At 31.7% G+C, this 18733-nt stretch overlaps 3 protein-coding genes, 1 long non-coding RNA gene and 5 other non-coding genes across 9 annotated transcripts; 8 read left to right on the forward strand and 1 right to left on the reverse strand.

Moving 5' to 3' along the window:
• The first annotated feature begins 1580 nt into the window (after positions 1 to 1580).
• LOC110630434 (putative F-box/FBD/LRR-repeat protein At3g49040) lies at positions 1581 to 4460 on the forward strand. The gene is made up of 3 exons (XM_021777940.2): positions 1581 to 2952; positions 3036 to 3224; positions 3791 to 4460. The coding sequence occupies exons 1-3, from the start codon at positions 1588 to 1590 to the stop codon at positions 3974 to 3976; spliced, it is 1740 nt and encodes a 579-aa protein (XP_021633632.1). The 5' UTR covers positions 1581 to 1587; the 3' UTR covers positions 3977 to 4460.
• A 243-nt stretch (positions 4461 to 4703) lies between these two features.
• Positions 4704 to 6834, reverse strand: LOC110630435. Its single transcript, XM_021777942.2, has 2 exons — positions 6442 to 6834; positions 4704 to 5709 (listed from the first exon to the last, which is right to left on the reverse strand). Exons 1-2 carry the CDS (start codon positions 6779 to 6781, stop codon positions 5012 to 5014), a joined length of 1038 nt encoding a protein of 345 aa, XP_021633634.1. The 5' UTR covers positions 6782 to 6834; the 3' UTR covers positions 4704 to 5011.
• A 513-nt stretch (positions 6835 to 7347) lies between these two features.
• On the forward strand, positions 7348 to 9150 carry LOC110629462. The gene is made up of 2 exons (XR_002490210.2): positions 7348 to 7467; positions 8552 to 9150. It is a non-coding gene; the product is annotated as an uncharacterized LOC110629462 (long non-coding RNA).
• Positions 7529 to 7675, forward strand: LOC122721659. Its single transcript, XR_006348363.1, has one exon. It is a non-coding gene; the product is annotated as a small nucleolar RNA snoR134 (small nucleolar RNA).
• On the forward strand, positions 8004 to 8090 carry LOC122721655. Its single transcript, XR_006348359.1, has one exon. It is a non-coding gene; the product is annotated as a small nucleolar RNA U36a (small nucleolar RNA).
• On the forward strand, positions 8191 to 8280 carry LOC122721637. Its single transcript, XR_006348341.1, has one exon. It is a non-coding gene; the product is annotated as a small nucleolar RNA Z223 (small nucleolar RNA).
• LOC122721639 lies at positions 8521 to 8638 on the forward strand. The gene has a single exon (XR_006348343.1). It is a non-coding gene; the product is annotated as a small nucleolar RNA Z278 (small nucleolar RNA).
• Positions 8734 to 8840, forward strand: LOC122721648. Its single transcript, XR_006348352.1, has one exon. It is a non-coding gene; the product is annotated as a small nucleolar RNA snoR97 (small nucleolar RNA).
• A 1892-nt stretch (positions 9151 to 11042) lies between the features above and the next one.
• On the forward strand, positions 11043 to 17582 carry LOC110630234 (external alternative NAD(P)H-ubiquinone oxidoreductase B1, mitochondrial). The gene is made up of 10 exons (XM_021777624.2): positions 11043 to 11473; positions 12129 to 12405; positions 12545 to 12751; positions 13501 to 13751; positions 14407 to 14626; positions 14819 to 14923; positions 16154 to 16417; positions 16510 to 16631; positions 17059 to 17178; positions 17290 to 17582. The coding sequence occupies exons 1-10, from the start codon at positions 11382 to 11384 to the stop codon at positions 17375 to 17377; spliced, it is 1746 nt and encodes a 581-aa protein (XP_021633316.1). The 5' UTR covers positions 11043 to 11381; the 3' UTR covers positions 17378 to 17582.
• The last annotated feature ends 1151 nt before the right edge of the window (positions 17583 to 18733 follow it).

Below are 18733 nucleotides of genomic sequence, written 5' to 3' on the forward strand. Positions count from 1 at the left end.
GACATATCAAAACATTTTTCCATGCTAAACGATCATTTAATTTTCTCGGTGCGCATATTGGCTAGACTGCGAAATGACCGGATTCGATTCTCTTACTTTTTGTCAGATCACTGGACTAAACTTTTCGTGAATAGACTTGCGTACATAGTCAATTCAGTCCACTTCTCATCATAGGCTAGGTCACGCGATATTAGGCCAACCTATTTGCATACGGCTTGATGGATTTTAGACTCGTATCCTACTTTAGAACCAGACCTCTTCCCTTGATATTAGACCGATCTACTTGCATACGGCTTGATGGATTTTAGATCCGTATCATACTCTAGAACCAGATCTCATTCCAAGAGAAGATAAGACTAGTTGTCATCATAATCAAAATACCTATTTTATTTTTAATATTAAAGTTTATCGAAAGAGAAATTTAATACTAAAATTTAAAGTTTTAATTTAAGTCTTTAATCAACTAAAAAAATTTACCGTAAATGTTTATATCAATGGAATTTCAAATAAATTATATTTAGATATTTATAACAATGGATTTTCTTTCTTTTCCTTTTCTTCAAATTTTTTTGTTTATTTTTTAATAATTCTCAAGAATGTATCCGTTTAGCTTTACCTTTACTAAGAGATTTGAAATATTTTATTATCTCTCAAAGGGGTGGGTTGGTATTTTAATTAGTATTATGACTCCTTTTATGGAAAGGACTTTCTTAATTAGGAAATCTATTTTTGTGTGTATTATTTTATTATTTAGACATAATTATTGTATTTAAAAGTGGTAGGTCTATTTTTCTATAAGAGACATAATATTGAATGTTATTTGTTTCCATTCCATCCCAGGGATTTACCACCAAATATAGAATATTATTATAATATAAAAATAATAAAAATTATAAAATAAAAGGATTAGTGATTTTTTTTATAAAATATGCAATCTGAAATTTTATCATCGTTTTTTTTTCTTTTAATTCATTACCTAACGACGTGATATTGATCCTAAACGGTTCCAAACGTTTTTAATCATAAATACACATTAAATTAAATATATTAATTTATACTTATCATTTTCCGTCGGATTAGTCCGTTACTCTTAAATTCTGTCATTTATATAATAATGGGTAAATACAAGTAATTTTTTTAATAGTAATCTATTTAATTATTCCTAATTTCAGTTTAAAACTAACTCTATATTTATATATATATATATCAAAAGTATTTTTAAATTTTAAATTTTCAAATACTTTAATTTATCTTATTATACAAATTATAATAGTAGTTATCTAAATTTATTTTTACTATAAATGCATATATATATAATATTAATTAAGTTACCTTATTAAGATATAATAATAATAAATATCTAAAATAGGAAGCCTAATGTAAATTATAAATAATACTTGAAAAAAAAAAAGGTATTTAACACTAAAAGATTAGGTGATTTAAACTATATTTCTCCAACTTAGAGTAGGAAAAGGAATTTTCAGATCACACAAAGCTTCTGTGTTATATATATATATATATATATATATATATTCTTGCGTACATGCATATTACAAATCCATGGGGGCGACAAAGAGAAACACAAGTATGGAAAAGGTCGACCGTTTAACAGAGTTGCCTGAATCTATCATCCATCACATCATTTCCTTCTTGCCTCTCACTGACGCCACCAAAACCACCATCTTGTCTTCAAAATTTAGGTCGCTATGGTATTCCTTCCCTTTCATCTGCTTCAATGAGAGCCGCCAGACAGGTATGCACAGACTCCACAAAAGGTCTAAGAGAATAGATATTTTCTTGAGGTATGTGCATGATTTTCTCCGTCTTCGTGAACCCAATGTTGCTTTAGAGCGATTTACGTTTCGTGTTGGTTTAGATTCTGAATTTCATGAAAAATCAGACCACCGCATTGATTCGGCTATTGGTTATGCGTTAGAGAATCATGTCAAAGAACTTGATCTTGATGTTGTTGGAGATGATCCTCATTATATATCTTATTATCGTTTGCCGTCGGCTGTGTTTTCTGCCAAATCAATCGCTCTTTTGAAGTTGAAAGGGTTCTTATTAGAGCCCCAGGATTTGATATTGACCAGCAGTTTCATGGAGGATTTGACTATTGAGAGATGCAGCGGGATGAAAACCCTCCAGCTTTCATGCGATAAACTCATGCATATGAATATTAAATCTTGTAATGGGCTTGAGAACATAGATGTGGCTGCTCCAAATATGTTGTCTTTCTCGTTTGATGGGGAATTAGGGTTTTCTGAGATCACTTTTTCTGCATGCAAATCACTCAAGCATTTGTCATTAGAGAATACTCAGATTTCAGATGCATGTCTTATGTGCGGAGTTTCAAGGCTTCTTATGCTTGAGACCTTGAAACTCCGGCAATGTTACTCGCTGGAAAACTTGTCCCTTCACAGCCCTCAACTTAAGACAATAGCGGTAGAAAGGTGTTTGAGCGTAAAAAAGCTTGAGGTCGTTGCCCCTAACCTTGAATCGTTTGTGTGCAACACTGGGGAATACAAGAAATGCATCATCAAAATTGAAGCTTGCAAACTTCTTAGGAAGATAGCATTGGAGAAAGTTGAGATAACAAACCAATGGATTGAAAGTACTGTCTCTGATGAATTGGCTTTGCTCGAAGATGTGAAGTTATTTGACTGCAACATCCGAGGAGATTTTAAGATTTGTCATGAGAAGCTGAAAAGCTTTCAGCTACTCTATTGTCAAGTGGAAGAAGCTGAAATCGACGCAAGAAATCTAATTTCATTAGTGTGTAGTGTTGGAGCATTGCAGCCTAAACGTCTAGCGCTTCATTCCCCACAAGCAGATGTTAAGCTTTTCTTGGAAAGTACAGATGCCACCACTAATTGGTTTTTGAGATTGAGAGATGTTCTTGCATCCATGGGCCATTGCAGAGAACTCAAGCTCATCTGCAGTTCTGAGAAGGTATCACTTACTCAAGCTCACTCGTCTTTTTTATTATTGTTATTATTGCCTATTAAATTCTTCTGTTTTTAATTTTGTTCTAGCTTCTGATGGTTCCTGAAGATTTAAGGGAAAGTTTACTTTCTCCATTGTATGATCTGAAACGTCTGAAAGTGGAAATCATCAATAAGCCAAAAGGGCAACTCGTGGACTTGATAAGTAGTTTGCTTTGGCTTGCTCCTCATCCAAACTTTATATCCATTCTTTTGGATTCCAGAGAAAAAATCCTGAAGGTATGTAGTTTTCCTATTTCTGAAGTTACCATCAAATCAGAAATCATGAACACTCTCAATTCCAATATAGTAAAAAGTCAGTTGTAAGTTCATCATTTGGATTATATTTCTAAGAAAGCTAAAATAGTTGTGAATAATCATTTACCTTCATTTTGAAGTTACAATTAATAATTAATAGGACAAAAAGATCTGTTTTAGCTCACAGTTCCATTAGAAACAATTGTAAGTTTTAAAACATTAATTGTTACCCCATAATAGTAACCCAAGTCTTGTTTTTGAGCTACCATTTAACTCTGGGTGCATCTAATATAAACTCAAAAACGAGCTTAATAACTAATAGCCTAAAAATTTATATTGAAATTTTTATGCAAGATTAATTAAAGTGTGCACAGTAAATACCCAAGTCTAGATGCAAATATCTGATCTTATGATTGTTAAACTTATTTTATGAGGTTGAGTTCCTATAAGTAAACTATTACGAGTGATTTAAAAGAGGATGCTTGCCTTCTATATTGTTCACCATGCATATCTTACACTAATTTGTGGGACCTCTTTTTGTTTTGCAGTTGCAATATTCTGTGCGATTGATTCCTGATGAAAATCAATTTTGCTGCCAGACAATGCCTATAAAGTGCTGGCGCCATTACTTGAAAGAACTTACAATGGAAAACTTTGAGACTAGTGAAAGGAACAGTGTGCTGAAGTACATAACCAAAAATGCGATGCGATTGGAGGCAACCTACGACCAGTAATGCCTACAAAATAAGGAAGCTTTGGTTTGCAATGAAGTTTCTGATGATCAATTTATGTTTTTTAGGAGCAGATTTAATTTCTCTTATTGGTGATTCAGTTAAGGTTCAATTAGTCTCCAGGATTACAGTTGGGAATAGATAAGAGCACAGATGATTTGCTACTGTGATTATTTTTTGTTATTATTGCTGAGAATGCTAGTAATGAACACCCAGTAGCCCATAAAAGTCTTTTAGATTATTGGTTACCTTGCTAATGAGATAAAATAAAAGGTTGCTCAAATTGATGTATACATGATGTGGCTTTTCGGAGATATTAGAACGGAATTATGGTGGTTAAAAATGTTAAAAAGCCATGAAATATTGGTACACAGGGAGGTTTCTCTTGTCTTGTTTAGATCATTAGGTTGCTTTGACAACCACATTATCCTTGTAACTACCTAGCTGATTAGTTCTATAGATGTCGCCTCAGCGCCTGTAATTTCACCAGTGCATTCTTTTCATAGATTTCTGTGTTTTTGCGTCTTTGCTCGTAACTTTTTTTTTGACTTCGACGCTTTATCATTTGTGATCTTTGACCCTCGCTTTGAAAACGATAATTTCTGCATCTAATTGATTTGTTTATGTAAATTTTAATTCCTTTTAAAATAAAATTCATTAAAATCAAGAAGAATTGAATTCTTTTATTTAAATAAGATGATTAAAGAAGAATTACATAAGCATGCCACAATAATCGAATTGCTAAACATTTTATAGCATAATTCTGAACAAAGAATTTATGTTGCTGTGAAGCTAGCTAGCTCAACAAACAATAAACAAAATATTCTAAGAGCTTCAACCTAATTTACCATTTTTTGGAATACACAATACTATCTTTATCCCCTGAGCTTTTGCAATTGTTACACTTATTCAAAACACGTGCAACACCTGGACAGGAAAATCTACCAAAAGTTACCAAGCATAAACCAGAAGACCGCCACAGGTATTGCACATTGAGCCAATTGTAATATCTTATCATTTCCATACAATTCCCAACCCTTATACTATCATCCATGTCAAGTGCCGGTACCCAGCCCACTTAGCAGCAAGACGAATTCCAATGGCTAAGGCTGCACATAACAGTGGTACTGGAACCCTTTGACCTGTTGCCACAACTTCAACTTCTTCCTTTTCTTTGGAAAGCTTCCTTGAATGGTGAGAAATAGCTAGAGCCAGATAGGAAAGCATCACTAAAACTCTAACCCAGGGTTCTCCAATGGCAGCCAGTACAGCAGCGGCAGGCAAAGCAGATGTAACATGATCTCTCTTTTTAACTAATCGAGAGAAACCATAAAAACCCAGTAGGAGTGTCCAGAAGAATGGCTCAGAAATGTAGTTCCTTACAGCTGCATAGCCAACCAAGCCAGACATTGTAAGAAGATATGGTTGGCTAACTATAGAGTCTGGAGCAGCAGCTTCGGCAATGGCAAGAACTGCAGATGCAAGAACAATAATCATAGTCAATTCTGGGATAGGAGCATAAGCAACTATCCCAGAATAGAAAGCCCGAACTATATATATTAAAGTCTCTATGCATCCGATCATAGAAGTGACTGGATCCCCAATGAAATGGAAGATGACAGCCAACAAAAGTTTCAGAAGGTATCCCACAAAACTAACAACTGCAAGTGCCCCCTTTTTCCAGTTGCCTAGTTCAAATAACACTGCCCTCCATGCATAGACGAGGAAACCCAGAGCTGCATATTAATTGGAAATGGAAACGATTTAGTTGGCAACATTCTAGTGTTGTAGTCTGTGACAGAATGAAAATAGTGAATTAAAAAAGGTCATGTTATCCATCTCAAAACAACACATCTTGATAAATTTCCTGATGATGAAAATAAAATAATTGATTTAGTCAGCTACGAAATGACTTAAACATGAATACACAAGCATTTTCTTGGTTCTACATTATTTTGCTGGTGGACAACAACATCATATGTCTTTTTGCAATAAAAAATTTCTCACTGGTCATAGTTTCACCCAAACTTCCCCTCTCTCTATCAGCATATGTATTTTCTCTATTCCACAAATTGTCTTAAACAGAATAACTAATACATAACAAATAAAAGGTGTTAATGTGCACTATTGCTACAGTAAATACACAACTCTACCGTACCAAGAATCAATATCTTCTTAGCTCAGCAAATGCGATTCCCCCAGAAAGTTAGAAATGCAGAAACGCCATCATCTACATACTATGCCACATCTATAGCTTATCTCAAGTAAAACAATAGTTGACATCTAATCTTAAACCACATCAGTTTTCGCTCAGTCCTATGCACCTATAAAATATTTAGCAATCAAGAATTCTCTCGTCCAGTCAATTTTGAGGCTTCAGTCTCAGCAACAATAAGAACTTACAATATCAGCAATTTATAACTTCAAATTGGAGGCAGTTAATCTGTAAATAGTTAATTAAAACATACCCACAAACCATGGCCATCTAACAGGAGGATCAGGCGCTTCTTTGGTCAAATGCCTGAACCTATCAGGCATCGTACTCTCCCCACGAGCCAACCTTTCAGCATCATCATCAACGCTGGTCTTCCTCTCTCCTTGTCCATTCTCTGAAGCATTCAGGCAAAAACCTAAATTTCTAGAGTAGAAAAGGCCAAATCTTTTCCTGGTGGGTTGGGGATTAAAGGGAAGGGTTTTGATCGACGAAGAGCGAAATGAAACAGTTTGGTTACGAAATCGATAATTGAGGCGATGAAGAGATGGAATTTTGAAGGCGGGAGAAGAGAGCGTGGCGATAGGCATCGACATGGCTATGGCATTAGAGAGGTTTTGCCATCACCAGTAAAGAAAGTGGAGGCATGAGTGTGGGTTTAAGCCAAAGAGAAGATCAGAAATCAATATGGGCGGGTCATATCCATTGGGCCATTTGACCCGATTTCGTCCATGCCCGAAATCCAGTTCTCAGTTCTCACCTGGGCTTTACTTTTCTTGGTCCAAGGCCTTCTATATATATACTTATATCAAAATATATTAATTGGTTTTTATATTTTTTAAAATCTAATGTTTGTAATCCTAAATTTTTATTCATTTATAAATTATTTAAAATTATTTAAAATTATTTTTACCATTAAATAAAATTAAATATCGATATTTATTTCTCATTTTTATTTTTTTATCTCTCTATATATCACCATTTTATTATATGTATTCCCATTTTTGAAATTAAATAACCAAAATAAATTAAGTTTTGGAAAAACTAAATTGAAAGTATTTTTATAATGAAACTTGGGCTTCCATTATGGATCTATTGGCCCATTTAATTATTCCAAAAAAAAAAAAAAATCCGAAAAATTCTCGGACTCCGACCCAATATCAGCAGCTCTTGAACTAGGGTTTCAGAGCTTTATTCAGCTATATATAACCCCACGAGTTCCCTTCACTTCATCGCTTGCAGTTTTTGGTGCATCATTCTTTCTCAGAAGGATATGTGTAAGGTAAAGATATGTGAATTTCTCTCTTCGCTTAGGCTTTTGGTTATGTGATTAGTAAGCCTCTCTGCACGTTGCCTCCCGGGCTTCTCTGAAGTTCATCTAGTGACGGTGAATGCCCCAATGCACGTGCTAAAGCTCCGCCGTTTAGTGTTGCAGTTTAGCCTTTTTCTCCTTTCTCCGGCTGATCTGTGTCAAATCAACGGCTACATCTTGTATTTGTCTTCGTCTTAACAATCCATTTTTGTTGTTTATTGTGCCTCTCCACACCTTTAGCTTGTTTTCGAGTTATTTGTATGGAAATAAGGCTAGTCATGGAGGCAAATAGTGATTTTTTTGGCAGTGTCAACGTGGGGGTATGTCTTCTTTAATAGTTTTGCCTCTAAAAACATCTGCTACAGTCCTTTTTTAAATTTATTTTCCTGATCTTTCACCCTGGTTTGTTATTAGATTTAGTATTTATGCTAACGATTCGAAAGTTTTTTCCTTTTCTTGAATTATTTGGCTCATTATTATGATAATGTTGTTTTCAAATAATTTATTGGCAATGATTAAATATTTATCCGCGCTTCTGAGAGAAATCGATGAAGCAGTAAAACGATTATGGTTGAATTTCTTGATATGAGCCAATAATCTATATCTTAAGCAAATATACTTGATACTTCTGTTTTTTTTTTTTTTATGTTTATTTGTTTGCTAATTCATGAGTTCTTGTTAAGTTTTGTTATATACTGGCTATGAGGATTAATATTCACTTTATGTCAGTTCTGCTTCAGAAAACTCTTGATCGATAGGTGATGTTATTAGTCTGAGCCTTTGGATTTGCAAATCCTATTCTTTTTTTAATTTATGTTTTGTTGAATGGCTTACAATAGTCGGCAAGGATAAGATATCTATGTTGTTGAGATGTAGTTGGCCTCGAAGTCCCTGTATCAAGGGAGAACCTACTTGGGGTCAGTGCATCAGTTATGAAATTACTGGAAATCTTTGAGTCCTGTTGATCAGTCATTACCTTGAATTTACAATTTTTGTTTTAAATTGCCATTGTTGAATGAAGTTGCTGATGATGATATAATCCACCTTGTTGTAGGTGTAGTGGAGCCAAGTCCCTGCTTGTAAGGGAGAACCTACTTGGTGGAAGCTACATTACAATGACATTAATGGATAACGCTGAAGCAAATTGAATTTTTCAAGTTGATTGTTTTTGTAATTATTTCAAACGTGAATTTTGTCTTGTTCTTCATTCTGCTGAGTTTAACTATACCCTTATATCCTTTGCAATGGAGTTAGGGTCTGAAAAACTCAGAAATTGGTTGTGTTGTCATCAGCTTCGTCTCCCATAACCTACGAGATTGGAGTTAAATAACAGCACTAAATTTGGTCCCTTTGATTTATTTAAATCTGTTTTTGTTTATGTTATTTGATTATCTTTGATACCTCCTTAATTTATGTTGATTGTTGTTTATGAATTTGATTGCAGGTTCATGATTGAGATAAACGCATCATGTGCTGTAATTTAGATGGAAATAGTTGTAAATGATAAAGTTGTAAATACACATTATGGGCTGTACTATATTATTTCTTAACCTAATCAAGAATTTACATTATTTGTTTGTAAACAAGTCTAATCTTTTGTGAACTAGTCGAAATTGAATTAAATAAAAAATTTGATTGAACTCCACTTAATTATTAAAGATTCGTCAGTTTGGCTGTTAAGTGAGAGATTATTAGATTATTATCACATGAAAAATAAATTCAAATTCTGTATTTATGGATTAAATTTATATTTTTTAAAATTTAATTTTATATAATTTAGTTATATTTTTAAATTTTATATATTTAAATCTTTAAAATTTTAAAAATTTATCAATTTAAAAGTTTAATTTTATAAGTTTATGAGTTGGTATGTAAACATATTTATTTAGTTAACATTATTTCTTTTTAATTTAATTTTTTTTCATGTAAAATCATTTATACTGAGCTGAGGATAGTGATGGAAGTGGGAGATTTTGTAACGGATATATGTTTAGTGTATAAAAATTTTCATATTTATGAGTTATGGTATCACTTCTGGTGGGATAAATTATGAATTATGCAATGATAACAAGGGTTTATTTTTTTGAAAGCAATAATGATAACAAGGTTGAAATATATTTATTTAATTAAAATATTAAAATAAATAATTAATAATCTATAGTAATATATTTCAATAATAATATTAAATAAATCACGGATTTCTTTTATCTAAACTCTACTAGATTGAGAAATCCAAATATAGATTATTATATTAAAATATGAAAAATTAATGTAAGCTTTTATAAATATCAAATATTTGTACTCTTAAAACTATAAAAGCTTTTGAATTTTGAAAATATCTCGCAACATATTTAAATGTAATTTCCTCGAAGTTAAAGTCAATAACTTAAAAATATTAATTATTTATAATTTATAAATTTTTTATTAACATTCCATTTATCTGTAAAAAATTATTTATATTTAAAAAATTATTTTTTATTATTTAATTTTAATATAAAAAATTAAATATATTAATAAATTTATATATAGAGATTTTAATAAAATTTTAAAGAGTAGAAAATAATTTTTCTTAAAATAATTTAATTTTTTTTAATTTAAATTTTTTTTATTAAATTTTTTATGTGGCTAAATTACATAAAATGTGATAAGTTTAAAATATTTAAAAATATTTTTTTTGACTAAATTTTTTGAGTGACAAACAAACATAAAATGTTATAATAATTTAAGAATCTTTTAGATAACATTTAAATTGTATAGTTTATTTGCAGAAAATAAGTTGTATTTTAAAAATATTTTTTTAAAAAAATATTTTCATTTTTCAATGAAATAAGTTATTTTTTTATTATTTAGTATTAATTTAAAAAATAAAATTTATTACTCCCTTAATTCAATTTATATTTTTTATTATTTAAAATTGTTATATTTTTTAAAATTATAGAAATATATAACTTGATTATTACAATTTTATTGAATTTTATTTTTAAGAAATTATTTAAAATATTTTTTAATATTTAATAAAATTAAATATATTTAAAATAAGTATGATTGAAAAATTAATAAAAAATTATATTTTTTAATATGTGTAAAAAAGTAAAGTAAAAGAAAATTATGAGTGGAAGTAATAAATTTATATTTTAAGGTATTAACAATAATTTGAAAATGTAAAAAATTATTTTTTTATAAAAAATATGTTTTATTAATTAAAATTTTTAAATATTTAAAATATTAAAAAATTTAAAAAATATGTTTTTAAAAAAATATTTTTGATGAAATGAATAAATTTTATATATATATATATATATATATATATATATATATATATATATATATATATATATATAAAGAGGATTTATTTTTATTTTTATTTTTTTTGAAATGGAAACAGGATTTAAGTTAAAGAGCAAATTCTTTTAAAATAAAAGTAAAAATAAAAATAAAAATAAAAATAAAACTGGAAAAATCTTACAGTTTAATCCAAATCTCGTTGAATCATTCAATTGAAATCAGAACTTGACCAAACCGACAAACACGTCAATACACCGCATATACACAGGATTCTCTCCACCTGCAAGAACAGTCTGTGAATGGGGGAAAACATAGACACGTGTCACTGAAAGATTGTAATAACAGATTCAAATTCAGCAAAACGAAAGGAAAAATTTTGTACATGATTTTCTATTTTTTTTCTGAAAGATGGATGATTTACTATTTGTCTGTATAATTTCTCAACCAAAAGGGTGAGTTCTTACGAGGCTTCAGCTAGCGGTCAACGGGGTAGAAGAACATCTCATTCTCCTCTGCTCACAGTCTCAGAGATTGCTTTCTCTGTGAAGAGAAGTAAACTTCCTATTACATCGGATTTGGAGATCAACTCTTGTTTCCCAATGACGATAATTTCCTTGTTCAAGAGAGCTTCGCAAACTTTCCATGGCTGCTCTTCTTATTCTAAGTTTCTCATTCTCTTCACTACTGTTAGGTTCGCTCTGACATTTTCCTTCCATTCTATTTCTTAAACAAATGCATATGATTTAAATTTCTCCACTAATTTTCATGTTCTGGTAATTAAGGTTGCCATAACTCATAGGTTGTGTCGAATTTTGGCTTTTACAGCTATTTGGATCAGCTTTCAGGAAGGCTTTCCGCACATGAGAAAGAAGACAAGATAGGATTAGAATGATTAATTATTAAAAAAATAACGTTTATTTAAGAATTCTCAAAAAAGACAGAACTTTGGTTAATTTCGAGACAATTCTGTTAAAGGGATTCTTTTTTAGATTCAAAATCATTTTAATTTTGTTTCTTTTTGTTCTCATTGTTTGCTTAGCTTTGATTTTCTCTTTTTATTTTCGCTACTTATGACTTGAAATTCCTGAATTTCTTTTTTCCTTTTTGATGCGTGATCTGTAGTGATAGTTCAACATTGCTTTTCTCTTTTTAGAGCATTTCTACACGCATACTTTTGTCTAGCTTTTTCTGTTCTGCACATTTTTCTAGCCTTATTTAATCAGATTATTTAGGGAGAATCATTTTTGTGAAACGTGAAAAATATCTTTTATTCTTTAGTTCATGTTCTGAAACTTTCGTATCAATGACTGATTATCATTACGTATATTATATGAGCCATATTGCAGTAGTGGAGGTATAGTGGCGTATTCAGAGTCACAATCAGAAATCAACACGCCCCCTGCTGAAGTTAATGAACATAAGTACAAAAAGAAGAGAATAGTGGTGCTGGGAACAGGATGGGCTGGTGTTAGTTTCCTTAAAAATCTGGATGTTTCTTCATATGATGTTCAGGTTGTTTCGCCCCGTAATTATTTTGCATTCACCCCACTGTTACCCAGTGTCACCTGTGGAACAGTTGAAGCTCGAAGCATTGCAGAGCCAGTTAGAAATATCATAAAGAAGGTAGATGAAAAAGGCAAAAGCCACAATTTTATTTGTGTGTTGGTTTGATATGTGAAGCATTCTGGAGACAGTATGAAAACAAATGGATTTTCTATTTTTCGTGTTTCTCTTCTTACAGATATCCTTTTTATAACTGCAGAGAAATGGAGAAATTAAATTTTTTGAGGCGGAATGTATCAAGATTGATGCGGCAAACAACAAAGTTTTCTGCAAGTCTAATTTTGAGAACAGTGTGGTTGGGACGGGAGAATTTTCTCTGGAATATGACTATTTAGTTATTGCAGTGGGAGCACAAGTAAACACTTTCAACACCCCTGGTGTTGTGGAGAACTGCCATTTTCTTAAGGTGGGGTCAACTGGGTTTCCCATTGTGGAGACTTGCAGTATTTCCTGTGCCTATAATAATGGGGAAACTGCTGGTTAATATTTCATGTATTTGTTATTTAAATTTGCTTCTTCGCATTGAAACTCTTCTTTCATTTATTTAAATTGCTAACAGCAGTCCTGCTTGAGGAGTGAGTTTTGTTATCTGCTATTGTTTGTTAGAATTGATAGATTCTACCCTACAATTAAAGGGGAGTGTTAGGGAAAGTTATCCTATTTAATATAGGATTTGATACATTCTTATTATAGTTGGAGAATCCTTAATTTGTAGTATCATACCATATATGCCTTGATCCTCCATTATACATAGGGAAGTCTTGTATTATCGGAAAAGAATCCAATTCAAAAAATATGTAACCCTTTGAGATTTTGTGGCCAAACCACATAAATATTCTTTTTTTCTCTCTTTTATTATTCTAACTTTAACATAGTATTAGAGCTTCCAATTCTTTAGGGCTTGGTATTGTTCATGGATACTATTCATGTTACCGGTATTGACACTGTTCACTCCTATGCAGTTTGATTGGTATAGTTTGTGCAATCCTATAAGTTGTTTTGTGTTGATATTTCCTCAACGGTATTACCTTTTAAGAGAAGTGCAATTCTAAGGATTTAATTGTATTCTGGTACTTTGTGCGAGAGTTTTTAAATATGTTCATGAGTTGCTGGTTGTAAGTTGTTATGAATCTAACACTCGCACATTTTATGTAGGACTTGGAAGATGCTCAAAAGCTTCGAAGGAGTGTGATTGATTGTTTTGAAAAGGCTGTTCTTCCTAACCTAACTGAAGAAGAGCGTAGAATAAATCTTCATTTTGTAGTTGTTGGAGGAGGTCCTACTGGTGTGGAGTTTGCTGCGGAGCTGCATGACTTTATCCAAGAAGATATGGTCAATATTTATCCAATGGTTAAAGATCTACTGAAAATAACCGTGGTCCAATCTGGAGATCACATTTTGAACATGTAAGCATGTAGCTTTCACTTTTATTTTCATAATGCTTTTGAACAGAAGTCAATTGAATGCTTTAGCTTTGCATGTGAGATTTTTTTTTTGGCATTCGCACTTTTAACATCTGTGCTTTTGAGGTGGATGTATTATTTGCTTTATGCACCTAAAGTGACAATAACAAAAACTGCCAGCATGCTCTATATTTCCGCTTGCATTTCAGGGGGAAAAGACACTAGAATAGAGGAAATGAATATACCTCAGATGGTTGGGATAATTTTTCTGTCCTGTCTTACTAATGCACCTTGAATTTTGTAGCATATCATGCTATGTAATGTTGGATATTCATCAGAATGGTTGTCTGATTATCTCACTGTAGAGAAAAAGACCTAGAATGTAGGGCATCTTTTTAGTACCTTAAGAAATATCATATTAATGATTTCAAATTGCTTATACTCATAATTGCTTATATTATAAAGTACCATTAATAATATCCTCATAATTGCTTATACTCCATTTGCTGATTCTGGTTTTAATGAATGACTCTTGGTGTATAACATATACTAAAACTTTCAGTTTTGTTTATTCAATCATTTCTGCATTTGAATATATAGGGAGACTGATGTGACAGATTAAGGCCTTAGCAAGATGTTAATACTCTTATCTCTGTAGGTTTGATGAGAGAATCAGTTCATTTGCTGAACAGAAGTTCCAAAGGGATGGTATTGAAGTTCAAACAGGATGCCGAGTTCTTAGTGTATCTGATAAAGAAATCACCATGAAGTTCAAATCCAAGGGAGAAGTTTGCTCCATACCACACGGGTTGGTTTTATGGTCTACTGGTATTAACACTCGCCCAGTGGTGACGGATTTCATGGAGCAAATTGGGCAGGTTAATTGCTGGTTGTGTACTATAACACTTAATATTTTCAAAGTTCACTAATGAATGATGGTTTCTTTCACAAAAATCTTATAATCCTTATCTTGCACATTTAGAAGTTTATGCTTTAGAGTTTTTTAGTTAATCATAATTATCAGAATGCATGGTCAACCTCTTCCGCTGAAAGTTTTGTTTTATGTTCAGGCTAATAGACGTGTACTTGCAACTGATGAATGGCTGCGAATAAAGGGATGCGAAAATGTGTATGCACTTGGAGACTGTGCGACAATAGATCAACGAAAGATCATGGTATGTGAAGCTTACAGCTGGTAATTTGGTTTTAGCATAGCCCTTAAGTGGTGGATTTATTGCTGTTGGGTGTACTTGATCAGGACTTTGATAAGTTGTAAGAAACTTGGCCAAGGTAGCATTAAGTTAACTTGCATTCGGTATATGCATGTCTTGTTGAAATAATGGGAATCCTTAATAAAGTTTGGGAGATTTACTATTTAGTCTTGAGTATTGTCATTGTTAACAAGTTAGTCCTACATTTTCAAAAATCTATTAAAACGCCCTTATCTCTTCTCTCTATTAAAATTCAATTTTACCCTCAATAACCCCCTCCTGCTTCTTCTTCTTCTTCCTCAATAACCCAATTTCTTCTTCTTCCTCCTCCTCAATAACTCAATTTTGTTACTTCTTCTCCTTCCTCAATAACCTAATTTTTTACTTCTTCTTCTTCTTCTTCTTCCTCATAACCCAATTGTTAAAATTTAATTTTTTTTTTTTACTTGTTCCTCTTCTTCCTCAGTAACCCAATTTTTAAAACTCAATTTTTTTTCTTCTTTTTCTTGTTCTTCTCCTTCTTCAATAACTCAATCCTTAAAACTCAGTTTTTTTACGAAGAAAAGGAACCGAAGAAGAAGAACCGAAGAAGAAGAACCGAAGAAGAAGAATTGAAGAAGAAGGGAGCAATTTAGTCTTTTGATATGTTTTTAATGGCAAAAATAGATAAAAATAGACGGAAAGACTATTTTGTTGACGGGAGAAAAGATAAAGATGTTTTAATAGGTTTCTAAAAAATATAAGGACTGACTTGTTAATAATGACAATATTTAATAATGGCAATATCCATGAATTAAATAGTAAATCTCCCTTAAATTTTTTGGAGTATACCTTGTGAAAACCTAATTGACAGCAACATCTGGATTAAGCTTTGGAAATAAGATTAAAAAAGAACTGAAAAAGAATGCATGTACCTGTCTCATTGAAATGCTGATGTAACTTTACTGTTGAAGTTTGCCAATATCTTTGTGGTGATCATTTTGTTGAAAAGGGACAAAAATGTTTCAAACATCGTTTGTGCCACTTAACTAAATAGATTTAGAAAAAGAATAAAAGACAGATTCACATTGAACTCTACTTTTCCATCCCAATCAATATCATTTGGTAGTTCAATCAACATCTTAGTTTTCTAAAGATACTCTTATTTTTGGGATGTAAAATTTTGAATATATCTGGAATGCTATTGTTCTTCAGGAAGATATTGGGGCCATATTTAAAGCTGCAGACAAAGACAACTCTGGTACCTTGACGGTTCAAGAATTCCGAGACATAATTGATGACATTCTTATAAGGTACCCTCAAGTGGGACTCTATTTAAGAAACCAGCATCTAATAGATGTAGCAGATTTGTTGAAGGATCCTGAGGGGAATGACAGAAAGGAAGTGGATATTGAAGGGTTCAAGCTAGCCCTTTCTCATGTGGATTCACTAACGAAAAGCTTGCCTGCAACTGCACAGGTGTTTGCCTTTTCTTCTCCTAATTGGAGTATGTTGCTTTTTCATCACATATGTCACTATAGATGTATTAAACCTTACCTTTTTGTTTTAAGGTTGCTGCTCAACAAGGTACCTATCTTTCTAGGTGCTTCAACCATATGGAGAGATGCAAAGATAATCCTGAAGGTCCTCGACGTTTTAGAGGTTCTGGGCGTCACCAGTTCCGTCCCTTTGAGTATGTGATGTGCTTTGGAGTGCTTATCTCTTCTTCTCTATTAAATGCAGTGTGTTCTTTTCAGAAGGGCATTTGATATATTTTTTTTTTACCATTCTTTTGCAAGCTATGTTTCTGTCTTTATATACTCTTTTTAAAAATGGTTTTTATCCATCAGTATCAGCAACTTGTAGTTCAGTCTTGTGCTAAAAATACAGCTTTAACTGATAATTAGCAAAAGAAAAAAATTTTCAGAATTTCTCTTTTTGCCTTTTGCCAAAGAGATGAAGAAAACCTTTCATCACAAAGAGGAAATTTTCCATCTCCATCATCAGAGATTTGAAAATTTCCATCTCCATGATCAGGGATTTTAACTGATATTCTGATTTTGTCAAATTATCACATTTTTTCGGCCCATTCTGACATTTGAGTTCCTGGAAACTGGAAGGTACAAACATTTTGGACAATTTGCCCCTTTGGGAGGGGAGCAGGCTGCAGCAGAACTGCCTGGAGATTGGGTTTCCATGGGTCACAGCACTCAGTGGCTCTGGTATTCTGTATATGCAAGGTGAGCATCCATGCTTAAAAAGCATTTTAAAATTTTACAATAGCTGATTGAGTGAGAACTTGATATCTGTATCCATGAATTTGATTTACTGTAACTATTTCTCTGGTTCAGCAAGCAAGTTAGCTGGCGCACAAGGGTGTTGGTGGTCTCTGATTGGACTCGGAGATTCGTTTTTGGAAGAGATTCAAGCCGTATTTGAGGCATTAAATTGGTGACTCTTGTAAATATCTCGAGTTTTGCTAATCAGTTGGATGGTTAGCACCCAGTGGGTGTCTGTATCTCTGTCATTATGTATGTTTTTTTTTCCTTTTAAATTCAGAGCATACGGTCTTTATTGCTAATAAACATGATGTGTTTTTGATTTACCAGCTGATTTATGAATGCGCAAGAACAGATTTTTATCATTCTGCAGTAACTATCACAACTTTGAGAGACAACAAGAGAACAAGCATCTCTCATTTCTGTCACATCAAACGTAATAAACTTTTCTTATGCTAGACAAGTTTCTTGTTTTTTCGGTTTATTTAATGGGGATAAGTCAGCTAGAAAATTTGAAAATTTCAGTAAATATAAAAATAATTTCTGTTTAGTTGATTTTTTTTCGTTATTTCTCGAAAAATCAAGGACGTGATTTCTCCTAAAATAACACATTTAAAGATTGACCTTAAAATTAAATAAAAATTTCTTATTTTATATATACATATATAGAGAGAAATTTTTTTATTTAAATTTAATTGTATGGCTTAGCGTGATTTTAAACTATTATGTTATTTATTTATTGGTTGATTATATACCGTATAAGAATTACTTAAATCAAAAGTTATTAGAGAAATTACTGTTAGTACTATGAGTTTTTACGAAATTTAATAATTATAAACTCAATTAAAAGGTTTATTATTATTTTTAAATGCAATGACAGAATTCATTAGGTATTTGATAAATGTCACAAATATCTTTTAAATTTAATTATTGATATTTAAATAAATTATTATAAAATTTTTCGCGTTTCATTATTATAAATTATTTATTTTTTTAGCTAATAAAAATACTAATATAATAATGAAGCGTTACGTATTAATTAGACTTAAGAATTAAAGGAATTACTAATAAATTTTTTAAATTCAAGAAATTAATAGTAATTCTCAGTGTTAACATTATGAAAGCAAGCACTTGTTTCTTTAAGGGAAAATGTAAAATCACATGATCAGTGGGTTAAAAATGAAAAAAAATAAAATCTCTTACAATATATACCCGTTAAAATATGGATAACATGTAAAAATTATAATATTATTTTATTTAAAGAATGAGTCACACCTCAAAGTATATTAAGGAGTATTATTGTATATTTTGATTAAATGTAACGGATAGTGCAAGATGGACTGATGGAGTAGCTTCTTTTTTCCTTTTTTCCACCAGACTTTAGGAAAGGGCTCTTCTCCTTTTCTTTTTCCAAGCACACTCACTATTTATCCGGGGCCTCCTCCCCTTCTCTCTTCCCCTTTTTCTCTTTTTTCTTCTCTACATTTCTAATGGATACTTCATTCTTTTCTCCATA

Source organism: Manihot esculenta, chromosome 13, assembly GCF_001659605.2.
Source record: "Manihot esculenta cultivar AM560-2 chromosome 13, M.esculenta_v8, whole genome shotgun sequence".
NCBI classification, from domain to species: Eukaryota; Viridiplantae; Streptophyta; class Magnoliopsida; order Malpighiales; family Euphorbiaceae; genus Manihot; species Manihot esculenta.